This window comes from Lynx rufus, unplaced genomic scaffold, assembly GCF_022079265.1.
Source record: "Lynx rufus isolate CCGP_SWC_20201006 ecotype Redwood Valley unplaced genomic scaffold, mLynRuf1.p SCAF_1, whole genome shotgun sequence".
In the NCBI taxonomy this organism is placed as follows: Eukaryota; Metazoa; Chordata; class Mammalia; order Carnivora; family Felidae; genus Lynx; species Lynx rufus.
In genome coordinates this window covers 79,856,838-79,880,937 of record NW_025814823.1, presented here as the reverse complement: position 1 = coordinate 79,880,937, position 24,100 = coordinate 79,856,838, and the positions used below count along the sequence as shown (strand labels likewise).

Here is a 24,100-nt window from a genome sequence, read left to right as displayed (position 1 = left end):
GGACCCAGCGACCTCAGAGTTTAGCGGAAACCCCATGAGGGACAGAGCTGTCAATGCAGTCCTCTTGAATGAGGGGGCAGGTGTGGGGGTGGAGGGCAGCAGGGGACAGGAACAAGCTCTGTGGAACTGAGTCATTCGCTCCTGATCCAGAAACCTTCTGTCTACCCATAACCGAAATTTATTGAGCACTTACAAAGTGACTTACCTCATTAAGCACTTTCACTGTCCTAAAAGACAAATTAATCTGCTTTACTACTTAGATGATCCGAGAATATGAAAACTAAGCATGGCTTGAAAAACCACCTAGAGAGTTCCAGCTGCCGTCCTGAAGGAAAGGCTGGCTCAGGATGCCGCAGGAAGCCTGACATCTGGTCTCCCACGCTGTACTGCCATTTTCTGGGACGCTTAACAGGCAAGACTTTTCCTTGTTCAGGTGGCGGAGCATCCCATTCAAAGTGGCCCAGGCCACGAAAGGAGAGCTTACTGGCCTCGCACCGGAAGGTCGAGAGTCATTCCCTCAAAGCGAAGCCAGCCCTCTCCATGAGGTGGGAACGGGCACTGACGTCCTGAGGGCAAGTGTGTCCGCCCTTCTCAAAGGTCCTGGGTAGGTGCCTCATCCTTAATTGCCACCATTTCCTCATTACCTCTGCCCCCAAATGGCTTAGCGCCCCGATGCAGTGAGTGTAAATCCTCTAAAGTGAGTAGTACTTTTATCCCCCACCTGAGAACTCACATTCCCGCCACCAGCTCCTGTAGGGGAGTCCTTCTGGACCCGGCCCAGAACCTCAGAGGGCCTCCCTGTCAGCTCGGGCTGAGTGGTGTACCCCTGAGATCTGCACGCCCCCTTTTCAAATGTGTTCCAAAGACTCTGGTCTTGGCGGCCAGGGTGGGGTGAGGGGCAGGGGGCGAGGGGCAGGTGCACAGGGCTGCCTAGTGCTGGGCGGGGGTGTCCGCCTCACGTGCACACGCAAGGCCCTCCGGGTGCAAGACAGAGCCCAGGTGGGAGAAGGCGGGGGGCCCGCTGCAGGCCAGGCGCAGGGACCCAGTCTCCCCTAGGGCTGACACGCACACTGAGAAGTCTGGGAATCCTGAATCTGAACCTGGACGTGTACCCCCTAATAAAGGTACATTTGTTCCCAGGGGCAGGGGGACAGAATTGACTGTATTTGACCACTTTTTGGTTTGGTTTCTCCCTGTGGTGTTCGAGGCTCTGTGCTCTTCGATGAATGCAGTAACCACTTTTTCTTTGTGAAACGTGGAGACAGTGCACAGAGCAAAGACTGAGCAGGTGTATATGGGAAAGAAACAGACCTGAATCTTGAGAGAATGAGACATGTTGGTAGAGAAGGAACCGGAATGGAAGAGAGGAAGGAGGGAGGAGGCGAGCGGTCATGGATGAAAGGTTGGGGGTGGCGGACAGAACCAGGGACCAGAGTGGGGGAGGGGGCTTCCACATCACCACGGGGTGGGGGTGCAGGTGGTACACCGCTTCTGATGTTCCCTGGGAAGTGCAAGAAAATTTAACACTCACTGTGAATGTCATGTGGTTAATATTCTATTTTCTTTGAGGGCTAGTCCAGTGGTTTCCAAGCTGTGGATCCCTGCCCATTGGTATTTACGTTAATAAATAACTACTGTTTCCAATAGACAGGATAGATTGGTAAAGAACAGACAATAGCCCATGGTAAGTATTGCTTCAAGAAATTTGTTTCCGTCAGGTGCATGTATATGTATATATATGGGGTCATGATGTAAAATGCTTTTCTTCCTTGGGGCTATTGTCAAAAAGCTTGGAAGTTGCTGGGCTCTCCTAGGTGACACAGTCACGTTTATTTGTGTTGCATGAGCATTAAGTGGAATAATATGCCCAGAATGGTAGTCATGCCCGGCATACAGCTGGCACTCATGTCATTTGCACCCCCACCTACACGATGTGGAAATGGCGTCTTAGAGGTCAATTCTCAAGGACAGATAGCAGCAGAGATACGCCTGGAATCCAGATCCCTGTTCTCGGTCTGAAGCAATGTACCCCTCTGAGGGAGGTATGACCAGCTAAGAAGAAGCTGACACTACATCCTGTGTGATTTTAAAGGTTTACCTCAGTACGTGGTACACAGCAGAAAAATAGTTCTAAGCTCTAAATGATTCCATATAGGAACACTTTTCACTTTTTTATTGAGGCATAAAGTGCAAACCTTTTAAGTAGACAGCTGGATGAATGTTTGCTTTCACAGACTGCTGCATAGCCACCACCCGGATCTGTCAAATCTAGAAGCACCTCTGATGCCCCTTTCAGTCAATGCGCTTTACTAGCAAAGTTCAGTCTTGCCTGCTTGTAGCTTTACATGTGCGGATTCACACCATATGAGCTTTTTCACTCAACATTTTGTTTCTGAAATTCATTTGTGCCATGGTCTTGCACAGTGCTTCCTTCTTTTTCATTGCTGTCTACTGTTCCATTTCATGAATACAACCTAATTTATTATCCATTATCACCTTGATGGATATCTCGTTGGTTTCTCCTCTTTGCTACTATTTATCTAGTCTTTCCTACTAAAAGAGCTTCCAAGAATGTTCTTGTACCCATGTTTTGGTGGAAACGAGTACCCACTTCTATTGGGTATTTACCCATGTCTGTAGAAGAATTGATATAATTACAGCTTTATATATAACAGAGTTCATCAATGTATTATTTGCAATACAGAAAAAGAAACAACAGAAATCAACAGGGAATAAACAGATCATTAAATATGTAGTCTTGGGCTTCTAGGTGGCTCGTCGGTTAAGCATCTGACTTCGGCTCAGGTCATGATTTCACGGTTCGGTTTGTGGGTTGGAGCCTCGTGTCAGGCTCTGTGCTGACAGCTGGGAGCCTGGAGCGTAATTCAGATTCTGTGTCTCCCTCCCTCTCTGTCCCTCCCTGCCTCATGTTCTTTCTCTCTCTCTCAAAAATAAACTATTAAAATAAATACATACATACATACATACATACATAGTCTTGGGAACCAATACTTATATATGGATAAGTGTCAATTTTTATTTTTATTCACACCATTTACAAAATGAAAGCATCAAATCAATAAATAAAACCATAGTAGAGTACAAGAAAACATAAGCAAATACTTATGTCTGGGCAAGAAAAGAATTCTTAAATATGAATATTGTTTCTTAAATAAGCCACAATGGAAAATAAAGAAAATGTCTGGGCGCATGGCAATTTTAAACTTCTTAAGATCTATTTGATTCCCGGTCAGTGAGCCAAACCAAACAAAAACAAAACAAACAGACAAACAAAACTTCTTAAGATCCAGAGACATAATGAACTAAATTAAACTCACATAATAATTCAGAAAAACATGTATACATGTATACATGTGGTATACATCACAAATGGGATAACCTTACTATAAATAGTTCACATAAAGTTTGGTGAGAAAACATTAGCAACCCAAGAAAAAAGTTAGCAAAACCGGAGGAATGGATTTATAAGATAAAATACATGTTTTTTTTTAAGTTTATTTATTTGCTTTGGGGGGGGGGAGAGAGAGCCCAGGGGAGGAGCAGAGAGAGAAGATGTAAGGCTTGATCTCACTACCCTGGGATCATGACCTGAGCCAAAATCAAGAGTCTGTTGCTCAAGCAACTGAGCCACCCAGGCGCCCCAAAACACATGTGTTTAATGAACATGAAGACATTCCAACCTTACTAGGAATCAAAAGAGCAAATTAAACCATGGGGACATCATTTTTCACATATCACAAGGTACAAATACTTAGCAATCTTAACACTGAGAGCTGGAGAGAAAGCTGAGAGAGGGGCATTCTTGGAAGCTATCAGGACGGCTTCTCCGGGAAGCAACTCAGTACCAAACTTTAAAACATTTAGTCCCTTTGGACTTGCATTTCCACATTCAGGAATCCATCCCTTGGGAATAATGCAAAATGGAAACAAAAATATATGCATAACACGTTCATCAGAAGATTGTTTATCGTGGCAAAATACAAGGGGAGAAGTGATACCTGTCAATCGGAAACAGAGAAAAAGGACTGTATGACCTTATGGTGACTTCATGGAGGATGAGGCAGCCATTAAGTGACACTGTCATGCAGAGCTAGGGCAACTGGCCCAGTGGCACTTCCGTCACACCCTGAGGACCAGTGTGAGCAGCCTCACTGGGCAGGACAGACTCGGGACAGCAGGTGCAGTGCAGGGCCCCACCATCCATCCATCACCCTCCAGAGCAGAAGCAGCCGTCTAACCCACGCGGATGGTGGCCGCAGGACCTGTAGACCACAGAACTGGAGAATCGCCACTGTGGAGTCTTCAGGACCCTGGATAGTCCCAGGGTGGTGCTGAGGGTGGAGCGAGGAAACAGCTGGGTGTGGTCCTGCCCCCTGCACTTGACACAGGGAAGTTTCTCATGGCCCCCAGGCAGTGAAGTTTGCTGTGGGTTCATCAAGCTGAGTTCCGGATGGAGGTCTGGGGGTCACACTTGCTGGGGGACAGGAAGAGCTGGAGAAAGACACAGTACATATCAACAGATAAATGAAAGTCCTTAAGGGCCCCCCCCCAAAAAAAAGTTTCGGACCAAACACAGCAAAGGGCTAGACATTGTTCTTTGGCAGGTGGGAGACCAAAGTGAAGTGAAGTGAAGGGTGGTCACTGTTCCTGCACTCCTCTCTTGAACTTGGTGTTGTGCTGAGCTAAGAAAATGCTCTTGGTACCCAGGAGAAAGAGGATGGCAAGAATGACGCTCCCTAGCTCACGGTCAGACGAAAGGGAACAGTAGGAAACCAGCTCGCTCTTGTCCGCGGGTGCCCTCGGCTCGAACCCGGCTGTTTGCGCGACGTGATACCGTCACTTGAAGTTCTTCACAGAGTTGAGTCGACGGCAGAAATCTGGCAGACTTCCCTTGCAGCAGCTTTGTACGTTCTCCCAGAGATGTGCCCAGAGGTAGCAATAACGTGTGTGGAGCCACTTCGTGCGTGTTACCATCTTTATCCACGGCATGAGCCCTATCATCACGGCTCGCATTTCACCGGTGAGTCGCTACATGCTCAGGGATGTCATCTGTCACAAGACCAGAGCCACCATTCTGCCCGAATCCAGGGACAGTGGTCCTGATGTTGTGTGTGGGCCACTGCGGTAGTTTCCACCAACCAGAAGTGGATGGTAAAAGGTGGATGCACCTTCTAGGTTTTCCACACATCAAACCTACGTTCTTTGTCAGCTTCTTCCAGAGCGTCACCTGTACTTAAAGGTGACTGTAAGGGAAGGAAGATTTCTGTTCCATCCTCTGTCTTCCCACATCACAAAATATAATTTATGTGGCAAGTAAGTTTCCTTTCATGTACATGCTCAAGCAATAAGTCATTCTTTGAAAGTTTTGTTTATCATTATTTACTTTTGAGGGAGAGAAAGAGAGAGCATGAGCAGGGGAGGGGCAGAGAGAGAGGGAGACACAGAATAGGAAGCAGGCTCCAGGCTCCGAGCTGTCAGCACAGAGCCTGACGCAAGTCTCAAACCCACAAACCGCAAGATCCTGCGTGACCTGAGACGAAGTTGGGCACTTAACCGACTGAGCCACCCAGGGCACCCCTTAAGGCTTTGTTTTTTTTAGAGCACTTTTATGCTTATAACAGCACTGCACACACAGCCTCATCATTATTACCATCACTCACCAGAATGGTACACTTCTTACCCAGGATGCATCTTGCAAAGTAGATTTCAAAATACAAGAAGTATGTTTGCATCGAAATAAGAGCTATCTGCTACAAAGACACCAAGATGACTCTACCGTAGGAGAGTGACAGGGCGGGGGGGGGCAGTTAACCTCTCTCTACCTGTTGACCCCCAGATGGCAGATTTGTCCCTAGCTCTAAAAAATATACAGGCTCTAGCTACCTGGAATTTAAATAAAAACTTAACAAACACATACACGCTTCGTCCTGAGAGGTTTCTGGAACTAAGAATTAGAATAAACAAATCCTACATTACCGTAATAGCACATGAGAAATAGACTAAGATTTTATCTATTAATCCCCTTTTTTGCAAAATTACATTTTGTCCCCTAGAGATCCTCAGCTTTTTCTTTCTGATTGGCTCCATTCATTTTTGCCCCTCTCGCGATGGTTAGAAAATAAACCATCACTTTTCTGGAACTATACATAGAAATATTTATTAAAAACCTACTGATTTGTACTATATATCCACTTCATGCATGTTTTTCCAGAATGCACAATATAGCACAAGAAGTAGCGAGGGTTTAGTTGTAAACTTTGACTCCTCCTCCAGAAGACTCAGATTTGCCAGCCTCACCCAATCCCTTCATCAGGAGGTGCTGGGATGGATTCTTCTAGAAACCTTGAGGTCAGCGAGTTCCTCTACAGCTCATAGCCCTGTAACTTGGGGTCGCACTCAGAATGTAGGTTTCCCGGATCACCTCTTTCCCCTCCTCACTCCACCCCCTCCCGGCACCCAAATCCACTGCTCCCCTTCCTGGGTCATTTGATGCACCTTCTAGATTTTCCACACGTCGACCTAGAGAAACAAGCCTGTGTATATCCTCAGGTGTCAGCCCTCCACTCCCTAGACAGAAGGTCCACAAGGTCTCTGAGTCTGTGGCCCACAGATGGTATGACACAGAATACAAAGTCATAACAAACCTTAATGACTATGTATAATGTCCCGGCCCTTTCCCAGGTCATGATCTCACGGTTCATGGGTTCGAGCCCCGTGTCGGGCTCTGTGCTGACAGCTTGGAGCCTGGAGCCTGCTTTGAATTCTGTGTCTCCCTCTCTCTCCGCCCCTCCCCTACTCACACTCTGTCTCTTTCTGTCTCCCAAAAATAAATAAACATGGAAAAAAAATGTGCCGCCCTTTATGATTCAAAGGGCTTAATGTATCCGTTCATTTGCACCTTTCTATAATCGCAAAAATGTTCCAGTAGAGGAAAAAGTATGCAAGTATAGCCCAAAAAGGTAGAATAGGCGGGACAAGAATGTGTCGAGCATCAACCGTGTGGTTCCTTGACAAAGCGGATCCAGGGTAAAGCGGGAATCAACAGCGGCCCAAGGCAGGACGGAGGGGCCACGAACGGAGGTGCTCTGAGGCCGTGGGGTGAAGAAAGCCAGCCAGCCTGCAGTGGCGAGGACGGGAGGAAAGGTCGGGCACCAGTTTCCATGCCTGTTCCAGAATAACATCGACATTCATCACGCGTGATTGGGGCCACCTGACAGTTGTCTAACGGCACGACCTCTGGAAATTCTTGACCTGAGCACTCAAAGGGAGCTGCTGGTATAAACAAGTTGCATCCGCCACAGGTACTATGTGAACAAGTTCTAACAAGCTGTCAGCTTGAGTCGAGGAAAGGGATTCTGACCCATGTTCCTCTCTGCCCCTCCCCCACTCGCACTCTGTCTGTATGTCTGTCTCTCTCTCAAAAATAAATAAACATTAAAAAAAAGAAAGAAAGAGCAAGCCGACGTTGACTTTGGGGGAGAGTCGGTAATGGGGGCTCTAAGGTTCACAACAAGACAGCCATGAGACGGAGGGGACAACGGAGACCCATGTCCAGACATGACAGAGGCCCACACACAACAATCAGGGGCACACACGGATCTCTCTCCGTCCCTGTGCCCCACGAGGTACTTCCTGGCTGGTGCCTCTCTGTGCACCCATGACAGCTTGTGCCGCACCCATCGTGGATGCCAGCACAAGCAAAACCAAGAGAAGGGGACTCAGGTGCCCTCCCAGAGGCCAAGCCTCACTCCCGGCCACACAGTTCAATAAGCATCTTCACAGACACTACGAAAACTCAACCTGTCATGCATCTCGCCCCTCCCACCATCCACCTGCTCCCACGGGGTCATGCTAAGTGGTCCTTGCTTTTCGACCAGCCCCATTTTCCTCCTTTGTTTCCCGAACACTTCTAGTCCATCCTTCTAAGAGTCACCCCACTGTAAACCTGAGTGTGTGTCCTATGGGAACCCAAGCTCTTGCCCTTGGTCCCCAGCTCAGCTCTCCCGCACCTGCACCTGCCGTCCTTGTTGACGCCCATGGCTTTGGCCGCACAGACCTTCCAATGCAGAAGGGAAGTGTTCTGTCCCTTGCATTTCCTCCTCAGGGACCCTGGCCCGTTTTACGTGCGTCTCTGGATTCCAACCCCTCCCTCTCCACAGATGCCCAGGAGGAGATCCAGGCCTACCTCACCGGATGACTCCTCGTGGTTGTCACGACTGTGCCTGCTGCCACCCCCCGCTCCTGCTCTGCTCACACCCATGACCCCCATCCTGCTGGTCCCCCCCCCCCCCGTTCAAAGACTGCTTCTTCCCTGGGCCCCCAGTGGGCTCCTCCTTCTGCCCTTCCCAATGCCAGTGTGATCTGGGCAGCCAGGCCTTCCTCTCACTCACCCTCTTGGCATGGCTCTAGCAGCCTGCCCGGGCCCCCAAACTCATCTCCTATCCAAAGCCCTCCGACAGTCTGCCAACATCTTCCCTTGGGTGGCTGGGTCACCTCTCCATTCTCCCTCTGCCACCTTCTCTCAGGAGAGGGCTCTGTGGGTCCCAGTCGCCCCACAAGACTTTCCAGTAGCCATTTCTGACTCTGCCCCTCCTCCCACATGCCCAAACTCTCACCAAGGTCTACTGAGCCCTTAGTTAAAACTAAAATTGATTATTTTCACCCCTTTGACCATTGAACAGATTCTTGTGTTACAAAATTCAGAAAACCCGTCTTCCACCCTGCCCCAGCCAGATCCGCACTGTGACTTACATGCCCACCTTATAGCATATCCTCAAATGTGATTATGGGTCACTGTAAACAGAGCTGACCCGTTCCTGTTCCCGTCACATATATCCTGCTATTCATTTACACCACCCTTACACCTACTGGGTTTTAGATGGGTGTGCCTTGTTTATAAAAAGGGCACTTGGCTGTTAGCACTATAATGTTTTAATGATTTAATTTAATGTTTGAAATTGTAATCCAGGGGCGCCTGGGTGGCTCAGTCGGTTGAGCGCCTGACTCTTGATTTCAGTCATGATCCCAGGGTCATGGGATCGAATCCTGCATCTGTCTCTCTCTCTCTGTCTTTTTCTCTCTCTCCCTTTGCCCCTACCCCCTCCCTCTCCTTCCCTCTCTAAAAAAGCAAAACAAAATAATTGCTTTGAAATTGTAATCCAGTCATGATTCGGAACACCATCTGTATATTTCCTTACAGGCTAAGATGGATAGATAGGTAGGCAGGTAGCTGGAGGCATAGATAAAATTTGATCAGTTCCAAATTGCTGGCATTCAACTTGCTCCCACATTTTTCTTATTCCAGGCAAGACTGAAATGAAGATACTTCAATACATATCGTTTCACATATGTGTATTTGTCTCTATTGCAATCATCAATGCGATAAATACCCTCATAAAGAAATCACTTCGCACATGCACAAGTAATTCCTAGAAGCTAAATCATGGGTCCAGGCATGTGGGCATTTGCCACTCTGATAGATACAGTCAAGCTGCTCAGCACACGTGTTTCTGTTGGTACCACCACAGCCCTGTGTGGGAACCTTGCCCAACATTCTGGCAAACACACTGTGTTATCAAATTCTCAATCTGAGCCAATCTGATAGGTGAATGATTGTACCACTTTGTGGTTTTAATTTGCATTTATCTTATTATGTGAAAGGTTAAGCAAACTTTCATATATTTAAGACTTTCTTGCATGTACTTATGTTATCATGACATCCGTGCTCAGTTCCTTCACCCATTTTTACACTACGATTTTGGATTCTTTATTAAATTGTCTTACAGGAGCCCTTAAGGTATTCTACAAAGACATAAGAATTAGCACTTTATCTGTGATGCTGGCTATGCTTTCTTCCCAGTTCACTTTCTGCACTTTGACTTTGCTTTTACTGTATTTTCTCCCTGCAGGATTGTTTCAGAAAGTCAAAGTCATCAATATTTCTTTCATTTTCTCCTACATTTTATGGTTTTGTGTTTTAATGCTTAAATCCTCAATTCAACTGACGATTTAGTGAAAGGAGACAGGCATTCAAATTTAATGTGTCTGCAGGGGCGCCTGGGTGGCTCAGTTGTTTGAGCGTCTGACTCTTGATTTCAGCTCAGGTCATGATCTCACGGTTCGTGAGTTGGAACCCCGCGTTGGGCTCTGTGCTGATGGCTCAGAGCCCGGAGCCTGCTTCGGATTCTGTGTCTCCCTCTCTCTCTACCCCTCCCCCATTCATGCTCTGTCTCTCTCTGTCTGAAAAATAAATAAACCTTAACGTGTCTTCAGATATATTTTCCAGGTATGCAAACCCTGTTTGTTGGATAATCTGTCTTCTCCCCCAGTGAGGTAAAATGCCAGCCTTGTAACGCACTCACTCATTTCCCCTGTGTCCTTGGATCTTTCTGCACTTAGTTGGCCCTTTGATTTAGCAATTTGCATGTAGTTTCTCTTCTTCGGTGAGCTTCCAGAGGGCACTGTCGGGTCTGAAAGTGCATTTCCTCTTCCTGACGAGCTCATTGGTTAGCCTCCCCCGTGCCATGCATGCCGGCAGAGGATGGGAGCTGCTAGGGTCAGAGACTCTTGACACGAACAACAGTGTGACTGGCTTCTTGTTCCCTCCCCAAGTACCACGGGGGTGCCATGGAGAAGCCCGGTGCATGCTACCTGTGCAGAAGGTTGTCGCAGCTCACTCAACGGGCTGGGGGAACCCACCTCTTTTGTAGCAGGAAAGAAGCAAGCCTGCCGATTGTCCTGGAAGGCGCCATCGCTTCGTATCTCAGGGCGGCTGTCTGCAAACACACTCCTAGAAATGGCTTGAGGGAAGGGAGGTCGCCATGTTTATTTCTCTAACCCAACCAGCGGTGTGGGAGCCCAAGAGACCCAGGGAACGAGCAGGCACCACCGGGTGGCTGGTGTCGGCTTGCACTTTTGTGCCCACGGGACTACACACGGTATCTGGCACAAAGGAAATGCTTGAAATATATTGATAACTTTGCTCGAATCAAATATTTCACTGGGTTAGTATGAATTGGGCACCAGATAGCATAACCAGAAAGCACGTACCCGTGTTATTTCATACTATGCAAACAGTTCCTTAGCCCACAGACCGAGGTGGGATCAGAACATGGGCTTTTTTAAAAATCAACCTAACACTGGACTTAACAGAATTAGTAATGTTTGACTAATTACAACTGATTTCCATGGAAAGAAATTTGGAGAGTGTGTTTACTAGTTTAATTCCCTAGGATGTGTTCAGTTTGGAACAGGAGGGTAGGAGGGTAGCTTCGAAAGGCATGTGCCGGTTTCAGTGCCCTTAATTTATTTTAAACGGATGGACCTTATTTATAAGATGGGCTCTTGGTGCTTATCGCCAAAACGTTTTAATCACGCATTTTCACGTTTGAAATTGTAATCCAATCATAACGGGGAACACCATCCGGTAAACAAAGCTGGGGAAACAAAAAGGGGTTTGGCCTCCTATGGAATGAGCTCGAGACTGCAAACACCATTCAGAAGGCGGAAAAGGGAACTGGGTTAAGAATTCAAAGGGAAGAGGGGCGCCTGGGTGGCGCAGTCGGTTAAGCGTCCGACTTCAGCCAGGTCACGATCTCGCGGTCCGTGAGTTTGAGCCCCGCGTCGGGCTCTGGGCTGATGGCTCAGAGCCTGGAGCCTGTTTCCGCTTCTGTGTCTCCCTCTCTCTCTGCCCCTCCCCTGTTCATGCTCTGTCTCTCTCTGTCCCAAAAATAAATAAACGTTGAAAAAAAAAAATTTTTTTTAAAAATTAAAAAAAAAGAATTCAAAGGGAAGAGAAGGACCAAGGGGACTGGCAGCGAGATGCCATGGCACACCAGCTCACTGTATTTAAGGAGCAGTTTGAGACGGGGACTTGTACGCAGGGACCATGGGGCTATGGCTCTCTACCTGAGCACTGAATCAGAACGGGGGCAGGGCAGACATGCTTCTGTGGGAGTGAGGGGAACTCCTGATGGTACAGGTGCAGGACCCAGAGGCCCTGGGAGCTGTGGTCCTGACCAAATCTCTCAGGGTCACGTGCAAAGCTATTCCCATGTTAACTGTGCAACGCCTAACATCAGTGGAACCAAATCAAATCAAATCAAAAGACACCTTAAAAAAGATTCATTTTAAAGTTGCCTCGACTCACCTCGTACTTTTCTCATGCATCCCTTCTTCCTCTGAGTGCAAACAAAATTACAATTGGAAGATCATTTTATTTTCCAAGGTGAAGTTCTGTTCTTGTTTTCTTATTTCCATATCCCCTTGTCCTGCAATTTTCCTGAACATGTAATTTGATGTGAGACCGCTGGTAAAAGTTTTGTGCTCGGAGATGAAAATCACTTTCTCCGGCACATATTCTTGGCAAGAAGAGGCTAAGATAGCAGCCTTAAGAATTAATATAAATTAGAAAATGCTGGATGATGGTTATAATAACACCTAACAATTTTTGTGTCCAAGTTATGAGACAATATTGAATAAAAGCTACAAGAGAAAAAAGAAACTTAAATGTTAATCACTTAAGGAAACAGTGCCGTATTATTTAGATAGAAAGCGAAGGGCAAAGACTTACATTCTAGGTAATTCCTAAAATACATGTGATGCTTGACAAATACTGGACACATGCTTAGTAACTTCGTGATTTTTGTATCTTGGATTGAGGAAGATATCAATTCACCTGAGCAGTGAAGGATATTCCTATTTTTCTATTACTCTATAATGAAAACATAGAGTGACTTTATCCAACGAGGTTAAGTTACTGCATGCATATTGGTTTCCTTTCTAACTCAGACTATAAGGGATGTTGGTGTCATCTTGAAATTGTAATACACCTCTACGGTGTAGAAATTTTATTTATTTATTTTTTTTTTAGATTTTTATTTATTTTTTTTTATATGAAGTTTATTGACAAATTGGTTTCCATACAACACCCAGTGCTCATCCCAAAAGGTGCCCTCCTCAATACCCATCACCCACCCTCCCCTCCCTCCCACCCCCCATCAACCCTCAGTTTGTTCTCAGTTTTTAACAGTCTCTTATGCTTTGGCTCTCTCCCACTCTAACCTCTTTTTTTTTTTTTTCCTTCCCCTCCCCCATGGGTTCCTGTTAAGTTTCTCAGGATCCACATAAGAGTGAAACCATATGGTATCTGTCTTTCTCTGTATGGCTTATTTCACTTAGCATCACACTCTCCAGTTCCATCCACGTTGCTACAAAAGGCCATATTTCATTTTTTCTCATTGCCACGTAGTATTCCATTGTGTATATAAACCACAATTTCTTTATCCATTCATCAGTTGATGGACATTTAGGCTCTTTCCATAATTTGGCTATTGTTGAGAGTGCTGCTATGAACATTGGGGTACAAGTGCCCCTATGCATCAGTACTCCTGTATCCCTTGGGTAGATTCCTAGCAGTGCTATTGCTGGGTCATAGGGTAGGTCTATTTTTAATTTTCTGAGGAACCTCCACACTGCTTTCCAAAGCGGCTGCACCAATTTGCATTCCCACCAACAGTGCAAGAGGGTTCCCGTTTCTCCACATCCTCTCCAGCATCTATAGTCTCCTGCTTTGTTCATTTTGGCCACTCTGACTGGCGTGAGGTGATACGGTGTAGAAATTTTAAAGTCAGGTACCAGTTTCCCAAAATAAAAACAGAAAAATGTCAACTCTCAAAATAGCAATATATTCCATTGTCCGTTTGCTTTCAAACAGCAGCCATAAATATGGCTTTTTAATTCTTACTATTTGCTACATAAAAAGGCAGTCTTGCAGTACAACAAGTAATTTTTTTTTAATTTTTTTTAACATTTTTTTATTTATTTTTGGGACAGAGAGAGACAGAGCATGAACGGGGGAGGGGCACAGAGAGAGGGAGACACAGAATCGGAAACAGGCTCCAGGCTCTGAGCCATCAGCCCAGAGCCCGACGCGGGGCTCGAACTCCCGGACCGCGAGATCGTGACCTGGCTGAAGTCGGACGCTTAACCGACTGCGCCACCCAGGCGCCCCAGTACAACAAGTAATTTTAAGAACATTTTTAGGGGCACCTGGGTGGCTCAGTTGGTTAAGCGACCGGCTTCAGCTCAGGTCATGATCTCACAGTTTGTGAGTTCGAGCCCTGTTGTCGGGCTCTGTGCTGGCAGTTCGGAGCCTGGAGCCTGCTTCGGATTCTGTGTCTCCCTCTCTCTCTCTCTCTCTGCCCTTCCCCTGGTCATGCTCGGTGTCTCTCAAAAATAAATATAAAAATTTTTAAGAAGAACATTTTTATATGGAATTCTTATTTTTGTCCTCTTTTAGCAAGAGGCTGGGCTGACATGTAAAAAAGAGCCGGCAGCTGCGGGACATGGCTGGTGTTTGCAGTGGTCATTCTGAGAACCAGCTTATCTAAACTGACTATCTGCAATTAACACCCATCCGGGAGCAGAAAACGGCACTAAATGCACCTGCATTATTTTCTTGTGAACCTCACTAATTCGTATTTCCTCAAGCTAGTGCAGTCGATATCCTCTGTTACACATGATCTAAACAAGGTAAAAAGTACAATAATAATATATAAGAAGTTAATCGTGCTTCTGAAACATTGTATGTGGGTGCACAGGACAGGGTAGTGAAGCTTGCCCAGGGGGGGAATGAAAAGAACAAGATTCTATTTCCACTTGCAATGGAATCATGTATTTACAGTATCAGCATCATGGGAGAATTGTGTGTATTTTACTCGTCCCACAGACTGGTACGGATCGCATTGCATAACATACGTGAGTATAGGGATGAGCTATCCTTACTAGTTATTATTATTGCTGTTTTACATATCACCACCTTTTGTCCAACCACAGAGAAAGGCACCAGAAAGGCTTGCTTGGCAGTAAAGAAAGCAAATCTTCTCATTTCTTCACTCTACGTAGATAACTCACCTCTAAACGCCATTTCCTACCTTGAGTACCTCTAGTACTTAGATTCCCTAAAGACGGATGAAAACAAGTAAAAAGAAAATGTAATTTTTACATTTAGAGTTGGTAAGTAAGTCGTGAGTGCGTAAGTTCACGTTATCTTAATAAAAAATAGCCACATTTGACATTTATTAACTGCCACTTATTATTTGCAGTTTAAAAATGATTTTGTTATTCTTGGCTTTTAAGATACATTTTCTTTCCCATCCGTACTTTTTCAAACGTTGCTTTTCAATATCCCTCAAGATGACTGGCTTATTCTAAAAACAAAAATTTGAGACTGACAAGTCGACTTAGTGAAGAAATGCGATAAAAAGCTTGCTTGCAAGACAAACCAATCTTGACTGTAACTCACGTTTACTCCACAATAATCCTGACTTCAGATCTTTGTTTGTTTTCATTGTGTTGCCTACGAAGTTTTCCAAAGTCTTAAACGAACATTGATACTCAGTTTCATACAGTAACTGCTCTTGGTAAGTAAATATGCAAATTGAGCTAAAATATATCAGCAAATGTGAACATATTGGCTTGATACTTACCCAATCATAAAAAATAAGCTTTTAAACTGAATGTGTCCTTTCATTTGTCCTCTGATTGTGCCTCGAGTTGCTCATTGTCAGATTTATCCCAAACTGCTTCTACCCACCTATTTAGAGATTTGTGCACACCAAGTGTAAGGTAGGTTAGGTTGTAACCAACTTTCGGCCACCTCCCTGGCTGCAGCGTCTTGCAAAAAAGCCTGTTCTGCCTTAGGAAGAAGCACGGCCGGGTGGTGGCACTCTTCACAAGAACGGGTCACATTTCGCTGTTATCTTTAGGTTGGATTTCAAAACAACTCTAGAAAACAGACTCAAAGGCAAGCCTGGGACAGCACGTGAGCTGCAGCAAAGGGGAAGGTTTGTGACTACAATCCAGTTCCACAAAACGCCGGAGCAGCTGGCAAAAAGCAGGGTGGCTTGTGTCCTGCTCACCACCCCCCCACCCCCGCAGCAGTTTACAAACAGGGCGAAAGCTCGCTCCTAGAGCAAACAGTGGGATCAATGAACACGGGCTGATCTTTCCTCCCTAACATTTGCTCTGTTCAAGGACACATGGCTCTCCTCACCGCTCATGCCCCCTCCCTTCTAGAAAATATAGCTGTGTCATTTTAGAGACTCTTTTTTTAATGTCATCTGCTGGTGATCAACACATTGAGAGGCAGACAATTTTGCTTTGCTCTGACAGAAAACCACAGTAACACCAACCAAACAACGTTTTAACACAGCAGCTAGAACGCTGACAGCCAATACCTACCCAGGGCACCAATCTGGTCGTGCAAAACGTGAGTTTTGTTATAGGGCCAAGCATCCCAAGAGGGTTATTCTAAGAAGAAACCCTTTTGGTTTGTTTTTGTTTGTTTTGTTTGTTTTACGCTTCAGTAATGTTAGGCAGTCATTCATGTAAAATTTTAATTTCTATCATGGAAAGTCTGTGGGGGGAAGGTCTGTTTTGTTTTGAATTTAGAAATATAGTCTCAAAATTCAAACACCACAAAATCCAGAGGTGAATTAATAAAAATGTTAAGTTACTAACCATAGTCACTTTGTAATTGCTGGTTTATACATTTCTTCAACATATTTAAAATGAAAATGTTGCGAGTATTGGGTTAGCTGTGCTACTACATGAGCATTTTCTCCAAGGAGTTTTGATTCAGTGCATACATTTTCCAGAAGAATTCTCATGTTTAAAGTTATAGTAGTTTGCTTCACCTTACGTGTACATGAAATAGTCATTTATTTGAGAAAATCCCTTCTCCCCAGTGAATATTTCAGAAAGACACAAATTAAGATACACAAGTACCTACAATGAGCAAAATAAATACTAAAGTGGAAACCTTCACAATGTCCAAGGAACCAATACAATCCATTAAATCTTGGTGCTTTAGATATTTGAAAAGTCATGCACAGGTAGTAAGGTATCCAAACAGCAGTTACATTCTCTCTTGTAAATCATTCTGTTGCACAGAATTAGCATGTTACAAAATTCTTGTGAAATTTCAGTTGAAACATATTAGCAAATATATTTGTGAAAAAAAAAAAAAAACAACCAGCTTTGAAAGTGCAGGACGTCCCCTTATGAATTCTAGATGGGGAAAAGTCTGTCTCTTCCTGGTTCATTCATCAGAGAAAGAGAAATTTATTAAATGAGCTACTGAACCACATTATTTAATACGGCAAAATGTGATGAAATGCTCTACTTTTTAAAAAGACTGAACATGTCCTCTGACATAAGCCTCTGAACTTAAAATCCGTACCTTCTAAAGCACATTTTATTTTATTTTACTTTATTTTTTTCCTCATAAAGCACATTTTAAATTAAATTTAAATTTAAAAGGACATTTTAAATTGAAGCTATTCTAACTGGTCGTATAGTATGCCACTTAACTATCTGCTCAGTTAGTTTTTAGATACAGTTCATCTAGATAGAAAATACTGTCAAACAGCTACACAGGGTTAAGAATTAAAAAGAAAAAAAACTCACAAGCACTAAAACGTTATCTACTTTTCTCCTCCTTATGTGTGCCTTTGTTACAGGAAACAGAGAAGAGAATTAACGATGCTTACTATTATTTGCATTGTGGATTTGTGGTGCGTTTTTAACGTCTACGTTTTAATGAAATTGACTGCTTTATAATAGGTAATTAAATTATTCCAGTAAGGACTTTTTGTTTTAATAAAAGAGTCCTCGTGTACGATTTTATGTAAAGAAAGCAAAACAAGCAAACAGAAAAACACTCCTTGCTAAAAGATACGGCCAGTTAGTTATCTGTAAAACCAAAGAGAACTTCCAAGGGAAGGTCTTGGACCCTGAGAAAAACTTTCATCCAGGCTGCTTGTTGGCAACAGACCATGCGTGGAGAGCAGCTTGGCAGATGTTATTAGCTGACTTTTGCTGAAAAAGTATGGGGGAACAGTTGGAAAATCACAAGGTGTCGAACAAGCTTTAAATAAATAAAGCGCTTATTTGGCAATGGGAAGGAAGGAAGGCAGGGATACCTCTAATGACAGAGTTCCTTACTGTCGGTTTCATGGGCTGACTTCTTAATGAGAATGGAAATTGTACCTCCCACACTTGTATTTCGAGGTTCTAGGACTTCAGAATGACAATTAGTTTGCAATTTTGTACGAAAACCCACAACCAAAAAGGAAAGAACGGAACAATTGCAAGAAGTACTTTCTTCGAGGAGCTCAGTGGAGCTCAGTATCCCGTTAGGCTGAGTTAGAGGTTGTGCCACGTCCCCGTCTGCTAGTTAGGGTTCCTGAACACACAGGCAGACCCATTCAGACCCTTCCTGTGGGGAGGCGGAAATCATCACAAAGCCAATAAAACTGGGCCACATTTCCCTTCCACTCCCAGATAAGAATTCCTTCATCCCTCCTTTCCCAGTAGACCTATTGCTAGGCAACATTTGCTAACGGAGGAAGGACAACAAGATCTGAAAGGAACAGGAAGCCGGACTACCGTGTTCAGGAAGGTGCACCCAACAGGTGCACACACAGGACACACACATGCATGCAGGCACACACGTGAAACGACATTCCCACAGGTATTATTTTTTTAAAGCATGACTGAAAATGGAAGATGGACTCTAAATATACTTTTTATATATCAAACCCTCCTATGATATATGCCTCACCGATTATTCTTCCCAAATTTATGCGACTCATCGAGAATCATAACGGTGTACATGCTAAAGAGTAAAAACGCTGTTTTTTGGGGGCACATAACATTAACTAGCAGGATCTTTAAGTCACATGCCTACAAGTATGTTAACATATTTATCACCGTTTCAAAACCTACATTTTCCTTAGACTTAAGACTTCATTGCATTTGAAATAAAGACTCTTATAAACTATAGAGGGCATTCAAAGGCAAACGTCCAGGACTTAATAAAAAATAACCAACGTTATTGTTTCCAATTATCTCATGAAGACACACGAATTAAAGAAAGAAAACAGACAAGGGCCTGTTTTGTTAGCCTTCTCAGTTCCTGCGAGACCCGGAGCCGGCTGCGGTCTGAACTCAGGGACACACATCCTCACCAGCTGCCCCCACCGTGACATTTGGGAGACGCGACCACGTGGGTTCTTATTTGCAATCGACTTTGAAAGTCACAAAAGCCGTCACAAAAGCCATGGAGACGGGGATATCGGAAGCACTTCTTCAAGGGCATCTTCAACGGCAGCGACTGCCGGCGAAGGGCGCGCAGGTCTGGAGCCGCCCACCGCCGTCCGCGCCAACGCGCGCGGGGCCCGGAGGGTCGGGTGGGAGGCGGGCACCCGCCGCGGGCACCCGGGCTGCGGGCTGTTTTCTCGCTGGAGCCCGCCCTCTTTCCGGCACTATGGAAACTGCATTTTTGTACGCCCGCTCGTCCTCCTTCTCTTTCTCTGGTTCCATCCCAAACAGACGATTTCAACTTCCCGAGAACCTGACAAGTGAATGGCGCTGATGACGCCCCGGAAGAGCCCACGACCTGGGTGCGGGGGAAGGGCGCCCCCGAGCGGGTGGGACCCTGGGAGCCGCCCGAGGCGAGCGCGGCCCCGGATCGGGGGCGGCGGGGAGGGAGGGGGCGCCGCGCCCCTCCCCTCCTTCCAGGAAAGGGCACCGAGCTGCTATCGATCCGGCGCTCACCGGTGACTAATGTGATGCTCGTAAACAAGGCGCGGGCCGGGCACCCGGGAACCACCCAGGCGCAAACCCGCCGCGGCGGGGCGGGCGCGCGCCCACCCCGAGTTTGGGCGCCAGATCCGCTCGCCCAAGTGTGCGTGTGGGTGGGAGGGGGTTACGAGAGGGCGGCCAAGCTCATTGCCCCTTCTTGCCCCCGCGAGTGGAGCGGCAGCAGGGCGACGCGGGGCCCGAGGGAAGGGTGCTGCCGCCCCCTTCGCCGGCGCCCGGCCCCCGGCTCGGCGGTCTCGGCCCTTGATCTCCGCCGGCCCCCCGCCCCCTGCAGTGTCCCCTCCCCCGGTCTCCTCCCCGGCGGAAGCTGCGAGCCCAATTAATTGAGTCAAAGGCGGGAGGGAAGGGCCCTCCGCGCGGCGGCCGGCCCCCGCCCCTCGTGCGCGCCCCTTTTCCCGCCCTGGGTGGCATCTCCTCCGCCGGCATCCACAACGAGCCTCTGATTAATGAGGCCGGGGCCGGCCCCCACCCCGCCCGGGCCCTGGCCTCCGCGGGAGGGGGAGGGGACGGCGGGAAACGCAGCCCGGGGAGAAAGGGGGGCGGGGCGGGGGCGCGCGGCCCGCCCCCCCGCGGCCCGCGCCCATTGGCCGCGCCGGCCGTCCGTCGGGGGGCGCGGCGCCAATGCGGGCGGCGGGGCGGGGCGGCCGCGCCGTGTGTGCCTGCGTCACGCCGAGTCACATGTTGTTTTGCTCTTAGTTCAGTCACTCGGTGCGCGATGTGTTACTCGCTGTGCGGCGGGGACCGCGACGATCCCGGGTCGCCGTTGGCAGCGGCGGCGGCGGCAGCAGCAGCAGCAGCAGCAGCAGCCCGGGTGGCGGCGCGGACCCCGAGTGCCCGGGCGCACCCCGGCACCCCGGAGCGCGGCGCGGCGGCGGGACCGGTGCGGCCGCGCGCGCCTTAAGCTCGGCCCCGCGGCTCGGGGACCCCGACTCCCGGCCCAGCCAGCGAGTCCCCAGGCGCCGCCCGAGAGCCCGGGAGGCAAGCGGCCGCGGGGAGCCGGGCCAGGGGGCGGCCACCGCCCGCGCCGGGCATCCTCGGGGGCCCGGGAGCGCGGAGGGCGCTGCGCCACCGCGCGGTGCCGGCCCCCGCGGGCCTCCCCCGACCTTCCCCACCTCCTGGGCCCGAGGGACGCGGGCTCGGGCGGGCGAGCAGGGGGTAGGGTGGGGGGGGCGGGGAGGGAGCCGCCCCCGCCCGCGCCCCCTCCGCTGTCCCGCGGCTCCTCCACGGCGGGCCGGGCGGCGCGGCCTGAGACGCCGGCGATGGCGAGCCCGCCGCTGCACGGGCCCCCCGGGCCGGCGGGTGGCGACGGCCCCAACCTCAACAACAACAACAACAACAACAACCACAGCGTGCGCAAGTGCGGCTACCTGCGCAAGCAGAAGCACGGCCACAAGCGCTTCTTCGTGCTGCGCGGGCCCGGCGACGAGGCGGCGGCGGCGGCGGCGGGCGGGGGGCCGGCGCCGCAGCCGCCGCGGCTCGAGTACTACGAGAGCGAGAAGAAGTGGCGGAGCAAGGCGGGCGCCCCGAAGCGGGTCATCGCGCTCGACTGCTGCCTGAACATCAACAAGCGCGCCGACGCCAAGCACAAGTACCTGATCGCGCTCTACACCAAGGACGAGTACTTCGCCGTGGCGGCCGAGAACGAGCAGGAGCAGGAGGGCTGGTACCGCGCGCTCACCGACCTGGTCAGCGAGGGCCGCGCGGGCGCCGGCGACGCGCCCCCCGCCGCCGCCGCCACCGCCGCGTCCTGCAGCGCCTCCCTGCCCGGCGCCCTGGGCGGCTCGGCCGGCGCCGCCGCGGCCGATGACAGCTACGGGCTGGTGGCGCCCGCCTCGGCCGCCTACCGCGAGGTGTGGCAGGTGAACCTGAAGCCCAAGGGCCTGGGCCAGAGCAGGAACCTGACGGGCGTGTACCGCCTGTGCCTGTCGGCGCGCACCATCGGCTTTGTGAAACTTAACTGTGAGCAGCCGTCGGTGACGCTGCAGCTCATGAACATTCGCCGCTGCGGCCACTCGGACAGCTTCTTCTTCATCGAGGTGGGCCGGTCGGCCGTCACGGGCCCAGGTGAGCTGTGGATGCAGGCCGACGACTCGGTGGTGGCGCAGAACATCCACGAGACCATCCTGGAGGCCATGAAGGCGCTCAAGGAGCTCTTCGAGTTCCGGCCGCGCAGCAAGAGCCAGTCGTCGGGCTCGTCCTCCACACACCCCATCAGCGTCCCCGGCGCGCGCCGCCACCACCACCTGGTCAACCTGCCCCCCAGCCAGACGGGCCTGGTGCGCCGCTCGCGCACCGACAGCCTGGCCGCCACCCCGCCGGCAGCCAAGTGCAGCTCGTGCCGGGTGCGCACGGCCAGCGAGGGCGACGGCGGCGCGGCGGCGGCGGGGGCCGGGGCGGCGGGCGGCAGGCCCGTGTCGGTGGCCGGGAGTCCCCTGAGCCCCGGGCCGGTGCGAACGCCCCTGAGCCGCTCACACACCCTGAGCGGCGGCGGCGGCGGCGGCGGCTGCGGCGGCCGCGCGGGCAAGGTGGCGCTGGCGCCGGCAGGGGGCGCCCTGCAACACAGCCGCTCCATGTCCATGCCCGTGGCGCACTCGCCCCCAGCAGCCACCAGCCCTAGCAGCCTGTCGTCCAGCAGCGGGCACGGCTCCGGCTCCTACCCGCCGCCTCCGGGCCCGCACCCGCACCTGCAGCACCCCCTGCACCAGCCCGCGAGCCAGCGGCCCTCCAGCGGCAGCGCCTCGGCCTCGGGGTCCCCCAGCGACCCCGGCTTCATGTCTCTGGACGAGTACGGCTCCAGCCCTGGGGACCTGAGGGCCTTCTGCAGCCACCGGAGCAACACGCCCGAGTCCATTGCCGAGACGCCCCCGGCCCGGGACGGCAGCGGGGGCGAGCTGTACGGGTACATGACCATGGACAGGCCCCTGAGCCACTGTGGCCGCCCCTACCGCAGAGTCTCCGGGGACGGGGCCCAGGACGTGGACAGAGGCCTGAGGAAGCGGACGTACTCCCTGACCACACCTGCCCGGCAGCGGCCCGTGCCCCAGCCCTCCTCTGCGTCCCTGGACGAATACACCCTGATGCGGGTCTCCTTCTCTGGCAGCTCCGGCCGCCTCTGCCCGTCCTGCCCCGCCTCGTCTCCCAAAGCGGCCTACCACCCCTACCCCGAGGACTACGGGGACGTCGAGATCGGCTCCCACAGGAGCTCCAGCAGTAACCTGGGCACGGACGACGGCTACATGCCCATGACCCCCGGCGCAGCCCTCACGGGGGGTGGCAGTGGCAGCTGTAGGAGTGACGACTACATGCCTATGAGCCCCACCAGCGTGTCCGCCCCAAAGCAGATCCTGCAGCCTCGGGCTGCCGCTGCGGCCTTGCCCCCCGCGGGAGCGCCGGTGTCCACACCCGCGGCCGGCAGGGCCTTCCCGGCCAGCGGGGGCAGCTACAAGGCGAGCTCCCCGGCGGAGAGCTCCCCCGAGGACAGCGGGTACATGCGTATGTGGTGTGGCTCCAAGCTGTCCATGGAGAACGCAGACAGCAAGCTGCTGCCCAACGGGGACTACCTCAACATGTCCCCCAGCGACGCGGGCGCCTCGGGGACCCCTCCCGACTTCTTCTCGGCCGCCTTGCATGGCAGCGGGGAGACGCTCAGGGGAGTGCCCGGCTATTGCCACAGCTCCCTGCCCCGCTCCTATAAGGCTCCCTACACCTGCAACGGGGACAACAACGACCAGTATGTGCTCATGAGCTCTCCGGTGGGGCGCATCCTGGAAGAGGAGAGGCTGGAGCCGCCGGCCAGCCCGGGGACCGCGCCGTCCAGCGGCTGCGGCGGTGGCGGCCACGCCCAGCCTCCTCACCCAGCAGTGCCTTCGCCTGGCAGGCCAGGTGGCAGCGTTGGCAGCCGCCCAGAGGGCTTCCTGAACCAGCGCTGCCGGGCCGTGCGGCCCACGCGCCTGTCCCTGGAGGGGCTTCAGACCCTGCCCAGCATGCACGAGTACCCGCTGCCACCCGAGCCCAAGAGCCCCGGCGAGTACATCAACATTGACTTCGGCGACGCAGGAGCTCGCCTGTCGCCTCCCGCGCCCCCGCTGCTGGCCTCGGCCGCCTCGTCGTCCTCGCTGCTGTCCGCCAGCAGCCCGGCCTCCTCCCTGGGCTCGGGCACCCCGGGCACGAGCGGCGACAGCCGACAGCGCTCCCCGCTGTCCGACTACATGAACCTCGACTTCAGCTCGCCCAAGTCACCCAAGCCGGGCCCCCAGGGCGGGGACCCCGTGGGCTCGCTGGACGCCCTCCTGTCCCCCGAGGCCTCCTCCCCCTACCCGCCGCTGCCCCCGCGCCCTGCGGCGTCCGCCTCCGCCCTGCAGCCGCAGCCGCTGCCGCCGCCCCCTCCAGGCGAGCTGTACCGCCTGCCCCCCGC

At 50.7% G+C, this 24,100-nt stretch overlaps 1 protein-coding gene across 1 annotated transcript in view; it reads left to right on the top strand.

Moving 5' to 3' along the window:
• The first annotated feature begins 20,889 nt into the window (after positions 1-20,889).
• The window catches only part of IRS2 (insulin receptor substrate 2), a 31,759-nt gene continuing 28,548 nt past the window's right edge, over positions 20,890-24,100 (top strand). The window contains 1 exon segment of the mRNA XM_047081756.1: positions 20,890-24,100. Within this exon segment, the coding sequence (XP_046937712.1) occupies positions 20,946-24,100 (3,155 nt within the window). The 5' untranslated portion in view covers positions 20,890-20,945.